Source organism: Nerophis ophidion, linkage group LG21 (assembly GCF_033978795.1).
Source record: "Nerophis ophidion isolate RoL-2023_Sa linkage group LG21, RoL_Noph_v1.0, whole genome shotgun sequence".
Classification (NCBI taxonomy): Eukaryota; Metazoa; Chordata; class Actinopteri; order Syngnathiformes; family Syngnathidae; genus Nerophis; species Nerophis ophidion.
In genome coordinates this window covers 40,226,436-40,241,371 of record NC_084631.1, presented here as the reverse complement: position 1 = coordinate 40,241,371, position 14,936 = coordinate 40,226,436, and the positions used below count along the sequence as shown (strand labels likewise).

Here is a 14,936-nt window from a genome sequence, read left to right as displayed (position 1 = left end):
TATATATATATATATACACACTGTATGTGTTGGAGAAGTCCGATAATATCAGACTGCCGATATCGGACGATAAATGAAATATCGGACGTAATATCGGAAATAAAAAAGTAAAATAAATGACTTTTTAAAACGCCGCTCTACGGAGTGGTACACGGATGTAGGAAGAAGCACAGAGCAGTTGTGTCTCCCAGTCATACTTGCTAACCCTCCCCATTTTCCCAGGAGACTACCGAATTTTAGTGCCCCTCCCAATAATCTCCCGATATCCACCCAGACAACAATATTGGGGAAATGCCTTAAAGGCAATGCTTTTGTGTGCCGGCCCAATCAAATAATAAATACGTCTTTTCACACACACAAGTGAATGCAAGCATACTTGATCAACAGCCATACGGGTCACACTGAGGGTGGCCCTATAAACAACTTTAAAGGCCTACTGAAATGAGATTTTCTTATTTAAACGGGGATAGCAGGTCCATTCTATGTGTCATACTTGATCATTTTGCGATATTGCCATATTTTTATTGAAAGGATTTAGTAGAGAACATCGACGCTAAAGTTCACAACTTTTGGTCGCTAATAAAAAAGCCTTGCCTGTACCGGAAGTAGCAGACGATGTGCGCGTGACGTCACGGGTTGTGGAGCTCCTCACATCTGAACATTGTTTACAATTATAGCCATCAGCAGCGAGAGCGATTCGGACTGAGGAAGCGACAATTTCCTCCAGGTAACTTCAACCCTTTACTAACACCCTCCCCCCTTCACAACCCATCTCCCCGGATTGTAAATAACCAAAATGTAAATAATCCAATGTATTTCTAATGTATATACTTGTTCATATGCTATCTGAACTCACTATGTTCTCTGCTGGCTGTACACATCCTACTAAGTCAGACCTACACTGTTTCAATGTCCATTTCTCTGATGATGCCATTGTTGATGACTGAAGTGCTGATATCAACCAAACCCTCATCATCCCACCCCCCAGATTGTAAATAATGTAAATAATTCTATTAACCTGTGTGATGGCGGTATTTTGCTGATTGTATATATTTGTACCATGAAATGATTAACAAGTTGAAAAATGTATTGGGGTGTTACCATTTAGTGGTCAGTTGTACAGAATATGTACGGAACGGTGCACTCTACTAATAAAAGTTTCAATCAATCAATCAAAACTGAGTGCGGCAGCTGTTTATGACCCTCCTCCCCTTGGAAGCAGCTGCAGCAATGTAATCAGAAAAGGCCCAAATAAATGCGAAGGCATGGAATTTGTTCCTCAGAGCGTGGGGTCATACTGTACGAAGGTACAGGTTCACACGCTCTCCTCATGAACTAAATTTAATCCTGTCTCAGTTTGATTCATTGCTTCTTGTCTTGTTTAATAGATACTTCGGTGTTTGAACCTGACAGGTTTCATATTAAATTCCTGTGCTCTGAAATATGAGTGTGTGTGCTGTTGGATGGTGTTGGTAGTGAGAAAGGTTTGATATTTGTCTCTTTAAAGATATATTTAGTTATGTTGAGCAAAACAAGACAGGATATAAGTATCCCAATCATTATCATAGCAACAGGAACATCAACAATATTATATTTTGTAGACTGAACAGTCATAGTGAACAATAGCCAGAGTCAACCTACTGTCTGAAATAGACAAATAGGGTCCAGTCTTCATCTTTCTACGTCTTGTAGGTCTATTAGGACCTCAAAGCAGGATAGTCCGGTCTCCTTCAAACTCTGTCTGAAGATCTGAGAGTGCTGCCAGGCGGTGTCTCCATCGCCTCCACTGAGCTGCGCCGTGACCATCAACTCCGAAGAACCCTTGAGACTCTGGAATGACTGCATGCTTCCATCTGAGGGTTAAAAGCACGATCAGAAATCAGCGCTTTTTTTGACACATTTTTTTCACACCACCTGCACAAATCATTAAAAAATTAAACTCGGCAGCCAATATTGACAATAAAAAATCGTTCTCGCAACTGCTGGATATGACTTTAAAGCATAACCAAGCATGCATCACTATAGCTCTTGTCTCAAAGTAGGTGTACTGTCACCACCTGGCACATCACACCCTGACTTATTTTGAGTTTATTGCCATTCTCCTGTGTAGTGTTTTACTTCTTGTCTTGCACTCCTATTTTGGTGGCTTTTCCTGTTTTGTTGGTATTTTCCTGTTGTAGTTTCATTTCCCACACCTTTTTGTCAATAATATTTTAGATGTTTTAATCCTTCTTTGTGGGGACATTGTTGATTGTCATGTCATGTTCGGACGTCTTTGCTCCACAGTAAGTTTTTGCTGTCGTCCAGCATTCTGTTTTTTTTTACTCTGTAGCCAGTTCAGTTTTAGTTTAATTTTCATAGCCTTCCCTAAGTTTCAATGCCTTTCCATAGCGGCACTCGCCTTTTGTTTATTTTTGGTATAAGCATTAGACACCTTTTTACCTGTGCACTACCTTCCGCTGTCGTCTGCATATTGTGATCAAAACAAAACATGTTCCCGACATTTGCAAAGCAATAAGCTACCTGGTGGAGAAAATGAGCACGTTCAGTGGAAGGATCAGACTCCCAAAATGCAACACAGAACGACAGAGGAAGTCCTTCTTACTGACAGCCATCAGACTGTATAATGCATATGTTCCTTTTTGACTGTACTTAAATGTATAATAGACTGTAGTTATTTTATTGACATGTGAATAATGCTGTATAATAGACTGTATTTATATTATTCACATGTGAATAATGCTGTATAATAGACTGTATTCACATTATTCACATGCGCATAATGCTGTATAATAGACTGTATTTATATTATTGACATGTGAATAATGCTGTATAATAGACTGTATTTATGTTATTGACATGTGAATAATGCTGTATAATAGACTATATTTACATTATTCACATGTGCATAATGCTGTATAATAGACTGTATTTATATTATTGACATGTGAATAATGCTGTATAATAGACTGTATTTATATTATTCACATGTGAATAATGCTGTATAATAGACTATATTTACATTATTCACATGTGCATAATGCTGTATGATACTGTATTTATATTATTCACATGTGAATAATGGTGTATAATACACTGTATTTATATTATTCACATGTGAATAATGCTGTATAATAGACTGTATTTATATTATTCACATGTGAATAATGCTGTATAATAGACTATATTTACATTATTCACATTTGCATAATGCTGTATAATAGACTGTATTTATATTATTCACATGTGAATAATGCTGTATCATACTCTGTATTTATATTATTGACATGTGAATAATGCTGTATCGTACTCTGTATTTATATTATTCACATGTGAATAATGCTGTATAATAGACTGTATTTATATTATTGACATGTGAATAATGCTGTATAATAGACTGTATTTATATTATTGACATGTGAATAATGCTGTATGATACTTTATTATTCACATGTGAATAATGCTGTATAATAGACTGTATTTATATTATTGACATGTGAATAATGCTGTATAATAGACTGTATTTATATTATTCACATGTAAATAATGCTGTATAATAGACTGTATTTATATTATTCACATGTGAATAATGCTGTATAGTACTCTGTATTTATATTATTCACATGTGAATAATGCTGTATAATAGACTATATTTACATTATTCACATGTGAATAATGCTGTATAATATAATATATATATATATATTTTTTTTTGTGAACAGCGTCACCAAGAAGTGGCAGGAATGTTTAGGATAAACACACATAGTAACACGAAATGTTGCCAACCTAAACTACCGCCGTAGGCGCAAGTGAGACCTTTCCCATGGTATGACATATGTGGGGGTTCGTTGGCCGATCCATCTCGTATTAAAAGTAGGAGAAACGTGCAGAACTATTATAATACAAGTTGAAGTTATTTGACCCGGGCGTGAATAAAAACTAATATAGTTAAAAAAAATATCATGCTTATGTTAGCATGCAAGCAAGCTAACGTTAACATGCTATAAGTTAGCTTGTGTGTAAAGTAGTCTTATCTTTTTGGCGTTGACAATCGTCCATTAAAAGGGTATGTACCCATTAAATTGGCCTATTTTTTTGTTGTTGTTGTTCGTGAACAACAGGAAATGTTGCTCACTTAAAGTACCGTAGGAGCGAGTGAGACCTTTCCGATGGTATAACATATGTGGGGGTTCGTTGGCAGATACGTCTCGTATTAATGGTGAGAGAAACGTGCAGAACTATAATAATACAAGTTGAAGTATGAGGAAAAATATTATGGGCTGCTTGCATTGCAGCTGGCCCATAATAATGATTGTAGTTACCTACCTCCAACAAGGTGGGCTTTAGTCAGGCCTGACTGCAGCAGCCAGCTGACTTTGCCGGAATTGAAAGTCTGGCTACTGGCTTTGATTGACACGGACTTTATCGTCAGTTCTGAAGGCGCAAAGTCAAATTTCCAGCTGATCCGTCCAGCGGAGGAGCCTTCAGTCCGAGCAATATATACCTGAAGGAAGAAATATAATAGTGTAAATACCTTATGGCAGCGTTTCTCAAAGTGTGGGGAATAGAGACATGACAGGTGGGGCGCAAGAAATGGGAGGAAATGTAACTTTAATTTTTTTTTTTAATTATATTCTTAGATTATTTTTTTTACAACCCCATTTTCTATACAAACTGTAAATCACCGTGAAACGACAGTTGCGAGACGTATATGCGACATTTCAAGTGATCTTGAGGAACAACTCGTAGACAAATTAAAAGAAAGTCGTTTTGCTTTACAAGTGCACGAAGCTACTGACGGCAATAAAGACTGCCTGTTCATCGCATACGTGGTACATGGCGAGTCACTGTGCGAGGATTTGCTGTTTTGCAAATACAAAAAAAAAATAGAGCCAGTGCTGATGAGCTGTTCAAGATAATGGACAGTTTCCTCAAAGAACACGACCTTAAATGGGAAAACTGTGTGGGCGTTTGCTCTGATGGCGCACAGACCATGGCAGGGTCAAGAAACGGGCTGCAGGCTCTCATAAAGAGGGTTGCGCCAAATGCGCATTGGACACATTGTGTCATTCACCGGGAAGCACTCGCGTCAAGGCAGCTCAGCCCCGAACTCAATGAGGTTTTAACAAATGTTGCGAGCGCGGTAAATGTTATCAAAACACAAAAAAGTGGCACTTTTAATTAATTGATTATTGAACTTGATGCAAGTTATTTGATTTATTATTGAACTTGATGCAAGTTATTTGATATATTATTGAACTTGATGCAAGTTATACCACAGCTGCACAGTTATTTTATTTAATATTGAACTTGAAGTTATTTTATGTTATTGAGTTTGAATGTATACAACTTGATGTTCAATAAATTTGAAAATGTTCATCTTGGCATTAGCGTTCTGTTTGGCGGACGGGGCTTGAAAACTCCCCCTTGTCCAAAGTGGGGGATGACAAAAAAAGTTTGAGAACCACTGCCTTATGGTGTAATGGAAGAACCATAACCTTAACCCCCAAACTGTAACCTTAGCCACCACTGCTAACTATTTCCACTTTAAAAACAAGGGTAATCAGATTTCACTGGAGACTAGAAATGTCCGATAATATCGGACGATTTAAAATGTAATATTGGAAATTATTGGTATTGGTTATTATTGGTATCAATAAGCTGTTGGTGGTTTGAATAAAAATAAAGGTTGCAGTAAACCTACCATCTGCCAGTCATTTTCCACCTTCCTGAAGACCGACTCCTTCTCCCACAAACATCCTTCCCAGCTGTGGAGGACCTCCAAGTCATTGGACACTCGACAGTATTGATCTTTGGAGGCGTTGTAAGACACGTGCAGTCGTTTGTCTTGCTTCTCTTTCTCCGTGAGCGTAAACACAAAACCTGCATTCTGACAACAAACAGATGTTGTCTTCACTCAAAAATGTTACCTTTTCGCAAAGCCAAGAAATCATACTTTTGTCGTGCTCTTATTTTGATCACTTCCTGTTTGTGTCAGGAGTTTCCTGTCTCCGCTCGGTGTTTTAGGTAGTACTTTATTGATTCCTTCAAGAGAGTTCCCTGGGGAAAATTTTAATTTTCGGCAGCTAGATCTACTGGGAACGACGGTAATGGTAATTGTCAGAATAATTGTATATAAGTTATTACACAACTTTATATCCCCATGAGTTCAGGTCCCTCTGCGAGAAGACAAAATCTTTCTTTGATCTTATCAAACAAAACCCTCCACTGCGTGCGACGGGATGCGACGCGGAGGTGTCGGTTTCTTTGATCTATTGGACAGCCACAGGAAGACCTTGTCATGACCCGAGGTCTACAAAGCAGAGAGGGGACAAACCTGACACCTTATCTTTGAACAGTTCATGACCGAGTGCAGCAGCTGTTTATGACCCTCCTTCCCTTGGAAGCAGCTGCAGCAATGTAATCAGAAAATGCTAAAATAAACAAGGAGGCGTGAGGAACCCTTTCCGCAGAGCGTGGGGTGACACCGTACGAGGGTGCAGGTCGACGTGCTCTCCTCATGATCTAAATTGAATCCTGTCTCTGTTTGATTCCTCGCTTCTTGTCTTTATTTAATAGTTCGGTGTGTGAACCTGACAGTCTCCCCATGTCTAGCATTAAAAGATTACAGTTGGTACAAAATGCGGCTGCTAGACTTTTGACAAGAACAAGAAAGTTTGATCATATTACGACTGTACTGTATATACCTTTATATACATATATACACACATATATACCTATACTGTATATACCTTTATATACATATATACATACATATATACCTATACTGGCTCACCTGCACTGGCTTCCTGTGCACTTAAGATGTGACTTTAAGGTTTTACTACTTACGTATAAAATACTACACGGTCTAGCTCCAGCCTATCTTGCCGATTGTATTGTACCATATGTCCCGGCAAGAAATCTGCCTTCAAAAGACTCCGGCTTATTAGTGATTCCTAGAGCCCAAAAAAAGTCTGCGGGCTATAGAGCGTTTTCCGTTCGGGCTCCAGTACTCTGGAATGCCCTCCCGGTAACAGTTCGAGATGCCACCTCAGTAGAAGCATTTAAGTCTCACCTTAAAACTCATCTGTATACTCTAGCCTTTAAATAGACCTCCTTTTTAGACCAGTTGATCTGCCGCTTCTTTTCTTTCTCCTATGTCCCCCCCTCCCTTGTGGAGGGGGTCCGGTCCGATGACCATGGATGAAGTATTGGCTGTCCAGAGTCGAGACCCAGGATGGACCGCTCGTCGGGACCCAGGATGGACCGCTCGCCTGTATCGATTGGGGAGATCTCTACGCTGCTGATCCGCCTCCGCTTGAGATGGTTTCCTGTGGACGGGACTCTCGCTGCTGTCTTGGATCCGCTTTGAACTGAACTCTCGCTGTGTTGGAGCCACTATGGATTGAACTTTCACAGTATCATGTTAGACCCGCTCGACATCCATTGCTTTCGGTCCCCTAGAGGGGGGGGGGGGTTGCTCACATCTGAGGTCCTCTCCAAGGTTTCTCATAGTCAGCATTGTCACTGGCGTCCCACTGGATGTGAATTCTCCCTGCCCACTGGGTGTGAGTTTTCCTTGCCCTTTTGTGGGTTCTTCCGAGGATGTTGTAGTCGTAATGATTTGTGCAGTCCTTTGAGACATTTGTGATTTGGGGCTATATAAATAAACATTGATTGATTGATTGATTGACAGTAATGGATTTGACTTGTGTAGCACTTTTCTACTACCATTTGAATGATTAACAGTTCATAGTTTTACCGTGTTTTACTGTGGCCTCCAGTTCGGTGTAGCAATAATCAGCCAATCAACAGGCTGGTTAAGAAACACAGGTGAACAGCTGTGGCTGACACAGGAGGACAGAGGGAATACAAAGAACAAACAGAGACATTTTTGAAGTGGAATTATTTCCCATTCTTGCTTGATGTACAGCTTAAGTTGTTCAACAGTCTCCCTTCTGTTGGTTTAGGCTTCATATTGCACCACACATTTTCAATGGGAGACAGGTCTGGATTACAGGCAGGCCAGTCTAGTACCCGCACTCTTTTACTATGAAGCCACCCTGTTGTAACATGCGATGTTGCTCCAAAAGCTGTATGTATCTTTCAGCATTAATGGTACCTTCCCAGATGTGAAAGTTACCCATGCCTTGGGCACTAATGCACCCCCATACCATCACAGACTTTGCCTTTTACACTTTGCACCTAGAACAGTCCAAATTGTTCTTTTCCTCTCGAGTCCGGAGGTCACGACAAAACAATTTGAAATGTGGACTCGTCAGACTACAGAACAGTTTTCTACTTTGCATCAATCCATCTTAGATGAGCTCGGGCCCAGTGAAGCGTTTCTGGGTGTTGTTGATAAATAGCTTTGGCTTTGCATAGTAGAGTTTTAACTTGCACTTACAGATGTAGCGACCAACTGTAGTTACTGACAGTGGTTTTCTGAAGTGTTACTGAGCACATGCGGTGATATCCTTTACACACTGATGTCGTTTTTTTTTTAATTGGATTGAAGGTCACGGGCATTGCCGCTTACGTGCAGAGATTTCTCCAGATTCTTTGAACCTTTTGATGATATTACAGAGCGGACTCGTCAGACAACAGAACAGTTTTCTACTTTGCATCAATCCATCTTAGATGAGCTCGGGTCCAGTGAAGTGTTTCTGGGTGTTGTTGATAAATAGCTTTGGCTTTGCATAGTAGAGTTTTAACTTGCACTTACAGATGTAGCGACCAACTGTAGTTACTGACAGTGGTTTTCTGAAGTGTTACTGAGCACATGTGGTGATATCCTTTACACACTGATGTCGGTTTTTGGAATTGGATTGAAGGTCACGGGCATTGCCGCTTACGTGCAGGGATTTCTCCAGATTCTTTGAACCTTTTGATGATATTAGAGAGCGGACTCGTCAGACTACAGAACAGTTTTCTACTTTGCATCAATCCATCTTAGATGAGCTCGGGCCCAGTGAAGTGTTTCTGGGTGTTGTTGATAAATAGCTTTGGCTTTGCATAGTAGGGTTTTAACTTGCACTTACAGATGTAGCGACCAACTGTAGTTACTGACAGTGGTTTTCAGAAGTTTTACTGAGGACATGTGGTGATATCCTTTACACACTGATCCTTTACACACCCGTCAGCGATCCTGTTCTGTCTCCCTGTAATGTTTGTCTGATCTTGAATGGGATTGTGCTGAAAATTGTAATTTTCCTGAAGGAACTCTCCTGACGGAATAAATAAAGTACTATCTATCTATCTGATGTCGGTTTTTTGAATTGGATTGAAGGTCACGGGCATTGCCGCTTACGTGCAGAGATTTCTCCAGATTCTTTGAACCTTTTGATGATATTACAGAGCGGACTCGTCAGACAACAGAACAGTTTTCTACTTTGCATCAATCCATCTTAGATGAGCTCGGGCCCAGTGAAGCGTTTCTGGGTGTTGTTGATAAATAGCTTTGGCTTTGCATAGTAGAGTTTTAACTTGCACTTACAGATGTAGCGACCAACTGTAGTTACTGACAGTGGTTTTCTGAAGTGTTACTGAGCACATGTGGTGATATCCTTTACACACTGATGTCGGGTTTTTTAAATTGGATTGAAGGTCACGGGCATTGCCGCTTACGTGCAGTGATTTCTCCAGATTCTTTGAACCTTTTGATGATATTAGAGAGCGGACCCGTCAGACTACAGAACAGTTTCCTACTTTGCATCAATCCATCTTAGATGAGCTCGGGCCCAGTGAAGCGTTTCTGGGTGTTGTTGACAAATAGCTTTGGCTTTGCATAGTAAAGTTTTAACTTGCACTTACAGATGTAGCGACCAACGGTAGTTACTGACAGTGGTTTTCTGAAGTTTTACTGAGCACATGTGGTGATATCCTTTACACACTGATGTCGGGTTTTTTTAATTGGATTGAAGGTCACGGGCATTGCCGCTTACGTGCAGTGATTTCTCCAGATTCTTTGAACCTTTTGATGATATTAGAGAGCGGACTCGTCAGACTACAGAACAGTTTTCTACTTTGCATCAATCCATCTTAGATGAGCTCGGGCCCAGTGAAGTGTTTCTGGGTGTTGTTGATAAATAGCTTTGGCTTTGCATAGTAGGGTTTTAACTTGCACTTACAGATGTAGCGACCAACTGTAGTTACTGACAGTGGTTTTCAGAAATTTTACTGAGGACATGTGGTGATATCCTTTACACACTGATCCTTTACACACCCGTCAGCGATCCTGTTCTGTCTCCCTGTAATGTTTGTCTTATCTTGAATGGGATTGTGCTGAAAATTGTAATTTTCCTGAAGGAACTCTCCTGACGGAATAAATAAAGTACTATCTATCTATCTGATGTCGGTTTTTTGAATTGGATTGAAGGTCACGGGCATTGCCGCTTACGTGCAGAGATTTCTCCAGATTCTTTGAACCTTTTGATGATATTACAGAGCGGACTCGTCAGACTACAGAACAGTTTTCTACTTTGCATCAATCCATCTTAGATGAGCTCGGGCCCAGTGAAGTGTTTCTGGGTGTTGTTGATAAATAGCTTTGGCTTTGCATAGTAGGGTTTTAACTTGCACTTACAGATGTAGCGACCAACTGTAGTTACTGACAGTGGTTTTCTGAAGTGTTACTGAGCACATGTGGTGATATCCTTTACACACTGATGTCGTTTTTTTTAATTGGATTGAAGGTCACGGGCATTGCCGCTTACGTGCAGAGATTTCTCCAGATTCTTTGAACCTTTTGATGATATTACAGAGCGGACTCGTCAGACTGTTTACAGAACAGTTTTCTACTTTGCATCAATCCATCTTAGATGAGCTCGGGCCCAGTGAAGCGTTTCTGGGTGTTGTTGATAAATAGCTTTGGCTTTGCATAGTAGAGTTTTAACTTGCACTTACAGATGTAGCGACCAACTGTAGTTACTGACAGTGGTTTTCAGAAGTTTTACTGAGCCCATGTGGTGATATCCTTTACACACTGATGTCGTTTTTTTGAATTGGATTGAAGGTGACGGGCATTGCCGCTTACGTGCAGAGATTTCTCCAGATTCTTTGAACCTTTTGATTATATTACAGAGCGTAGACGATGACATCCCTAAATTCCTTGCAATAGCTGGTTGAGAAATGTTGTTCTTAAACAATTTGAATTGTTGACAGAGTGGTGACCTTCGCCCCGTCCTTGTTTGTGAATGACTGAGCATTTCATGGCAGCTGCTTTCATACCCAATCATGGCACCCACCTGTCCCCAATTAGCCTGATCACCTGTGGGATGTTCCAAATAAGTCTTTGATGAGCATTACCATGAATTGATTTGCGTGGACCCCGACTTAAACAAGTTGAAAAACTTATTCGGGTGTTACCATTTAGTGGTCAATTATACGGAATATTAATGTCCAAAGACATGCACCTGGGGATAGGTTGATTGGCAACACTAAATTGGCCCTAGTGTGTGAATGTGAGTGTGAATGTTGTCCGTCTGTGTTGGCCCTGCGATGAGGTGGCGACTTGTCAAGGGTGTACCCCGCCTTCCTCCTGATTGTAGCTGAGATAGGCACCAGCGCCCCCCGCGACTCCAAAGGGAATAAGCGGTAGAAAATGATGTACGGAATATGTACTGTACTTGCAATCTACTAATAAAAGTTTCAATCAAATCAATCATTCCTCTACTTCCTCAGTCTTTTTTGCCACTTGTGCCAGCTTTTTTGACAAAATAAAGTAATAACAGTTTGAAAGTTAAGTATCTTGTTGAAAAGGATTTGCAAATCATACAGAACGTGCCACCTTCACTTCTTTTGGGTTTCATACATTCCATCCATCCATTTTCTACCGCTTGTCCCTTTCGGGCTCGCGGGGGGGTGCTGCAGCCTCTCAGCTTCAATCGGGCGGAAGGCGGGATTATCCCTGGACAAGTCGCCACCTCATCACAGACATTGAAAATGAATTATTGTATGAAACACTTAGCCAGACTTTGTCTGCGTCTAATTTTTACTTGATTTGCGTACAAAATGTGCCTCATTGCTAGCGTACCTGTTTGCCATTCCGTGCATCAGCATCTCCCGTCTCTCCCCTCGCCGTCCTCCATCCCAGAGACCCGGACATCCGCCCTCCCAGCTCACCCGCTTTTGGCGTTTTGGGGCAAATGAACTCAACAAGTTCAACAACCAGCCGTTCTGACAGTTTTCTCTTCCTGTCCGCACTCACAGATTGCTGCCTCTGGAGCATCAAAGCAAATCAGACTCGAGCAGTTGAAGATGACGAGCGTCTTGCGTGCATGGTGGAAAAATGTAAACACCTACCGAGGCATTCAGCCCAATGATGGTGTGCAGCAACCAGGCCTCCTGAACACTGGTCCTTCTTGACAAAACCTCGGAATGTTTGCAGGAATACCTCCAGGTCACGTCCACCACCTGTATCGCATAATGAAGCAATGCTCTCAGCAATAACAATAACAAGACTTTTGACAAGAACAAGGAAGTTTGATCATATTACGCCTATTCTGTATATACCTTTATGTACATATATACATATATATATATACCTATACCTAAAATGTGACTTTAAGGTTTTACTACTTACATATAAAGTACTTCACAGTCTAGCTCCAGCCTATCTTGCCGATTGTATTGTACCATATGTCCCGGCAAGAAATCTGCGTTCAAAGAACTCCGGCTTATTAGTGATTCCCACAGCCCCAAAAAAGTCTGCAGGCTATAGAGCGTTTTCTATTGGGGCTCAAGTACTCTGGAATGTTCTAGCAGTGACAGTTAGAGATGCTACCTCAGTAGAAGCATTTAAGTCCCATCTTAAAACTCATTTGTATACTCTAGCCTTTAAATAGACCCCCCTTTTAGACCAGTTGATCTGCCGTCTCTTTTCTGCTCTGCCCCCCACTCCTTCATGGTGGCCATAGATGTTGCGCTAGCTGTCCAAAGTCTGAACCAAGGGTGGACCACTCATCTGTGCATCAGTTGGGGAAATCTTTGCACTGCTGACCTGTCTCCACTCAAGATGATCTCCTGCTGGCCCGACTATAAACTGGACTCTCACTATTATGTTAGATCCACTATGGATACGGACTGGACTCTCACACTATTATGTTAGATCCACTATGGATACGGACTGGACTCTCACACTATTATGTTAGATCCACTATGGACTGGACTCTCACACTATCATGTTGTATCCACTATGGACTGGACTCTCACTGTTATGTTAGATCCACTATGGACTGGACTCTCACACTATTATGTTAGATCCAATATGGACTGGACTCTCACTATTATGTTAGATCCACTATGGACTGGACTCTCACACTATTATGTTAGATCCACTATGGACTGGACTCTTACTGTTATGTTAGATCCACTATGGACTGGACTCTCACAATATTATGTTAGATCCACTATGGACTGGACTCACACTATTATGTTAGATCCACTATGGACTGGACTCTCAATATTATTGTAGATCCACTATGGACTGGACTCTCACTATTATGTTAGATCCACTATGGACTGGACTTTCACTATTATGTTAGATCCACTATGGACTGGACTCGCACACTATTATGTTAGATCCACTATGGACTGGACTCTCACTATTATGTTAGATCCACTATGGACTGGACTCGCACACTATTATGTTAGATCCACTATGGACTGGACTCTGACACTATTATGTTAGATCCACTATGGACTGGACTCTCACAATATTATGTTAGATCCACTATGGACTGGGCTCTCACTACTATGTTAGATCCACTATGGACTGGACTCTCACACTATTATGTTAGATCCACTATGGACTGGACTCTCACACTATTATGTTAGATCCACTATGGACTGGACTCACACTATTATGTTATATCCACTATGGACTGGACTCTCACTATTATTGTAGATCCACTATGGACTGGACTCTCACACAATTATGTTAGATCCACTATGGATTGGACTCTCCCTATTATGTTGGATCCACTATGGACTGGACTCTCACTATTATGTTAGATCCACTATGGACTGGACTCTCACAATATTATGTTAGATCCACTATGGACTGGACTCTCACAATATTATGTTAGATCCACTATGGACTGGACTCTCACTATTATGTTAGATCCACTATGGACTGGACTCGCACACTATTATGTTAGATCCACTATGGACTGGACTCACACTATTATATTAGATCCACTATGGACTGGACTCTCACTATTATTGTAGATCAACTATGGACAGGACTTTCACAATATTATGTTAGATCCACTACGGACTGGACTTACACAATATTATGTTAGATCCACTATGGACTGGACTCTCACTATTATGTTAGATCCACTATGGACTGGACTCTCACTATTATGTTAGATCCACTATGGACTGGACTCTCACTATTATGTTAGATCCACTATGGACTGGACTCTCACTATTATGTTAGATCCACTATGGACTGGACTCTCACTATTTTGTTAGATCCACTATGGACTGGACTCTCACTATTATGTTAGATCCACTATGGACTGGACTCTGACACTAAATGCTATATATGAATGAGGTAGATCCCCTCGACTTGGTCCATTAAAAAGCATGTGGCCTGCAGACAAAGTGTGGCCACATGTTAGTTTCTGCATCAAAGTGAGCAACTGACCTGGTCCTTGGAGAAAGCAAAGATATAAGAGAGCTTCTTCCCCCAGCCAACTTCATACAGCAGAGGTTTATCGCAGGCGTTCTCACATGAGTCACAGTGCAGCCAGCGACGCTGGGACACGGAGTAGACCTCGGTCCACACGTGGTCTGAAAGACACAAGAGGCAGCTGTCAAGGGGGACGGCACAATAAATGTTAGCAGGCACAGCAGCAGCATTATAAAAAGGTACCGTACTGGGTGAACCCTACAAATGTTCCTTATGGGATGGAATTGGAATGTGACGA

General features: G+C 41.0%; 1 protein-coding gene across 3 annotated transcripts in view; it reads right to left on the bottom strand.

The window, feature by feature from the left end:
- Positions 1–1,179: 1,179 nt before the first annotated feature.
- LOC133540109 (peptide-N(4)-(N-acetyl-beta-glucosaminyl)asparagine amidase-like) overlaps positions 1,180–14,936 on the bottom strand; it is a 27,285-nt gene continuing 13,528 nt past the window's right edge. For 2 of the 3 annotated variants that reach the window (XM_061882611.1, XM_061882612.1), the window contains exons 7-12: positions 14,654–14,799; positions 12,304–12,414; positions 12,035–12,220; positions 5,705–5,890; positions 4,327–4,504; positions 1,180–1,853 (exon numbers count right to left, since the gene is read on the bottom strand). In XM_061882611.1, the coding sequence (XP_061738595.1) occupies positions 1,672–1,853; positions 4,327–4,504; positions 5,705–5,890; positions 12,035–12,220; positions 12,304–12,414; positions 14,654–14,799 (989 nt within the window). In that variant the 3' untranslated portion in view covers positions 1,180–1,671. The remainder of the gene's footprint in view (positions 1,854–4,326; positions 4,505–5,704; positions 5,891–12,034; positions 12,221–12,303; positions 12,415–14,653; positions 14,800–14,936) is intronic. The other variant, XM_061882613.1, reaches the window with a different exon arrangement.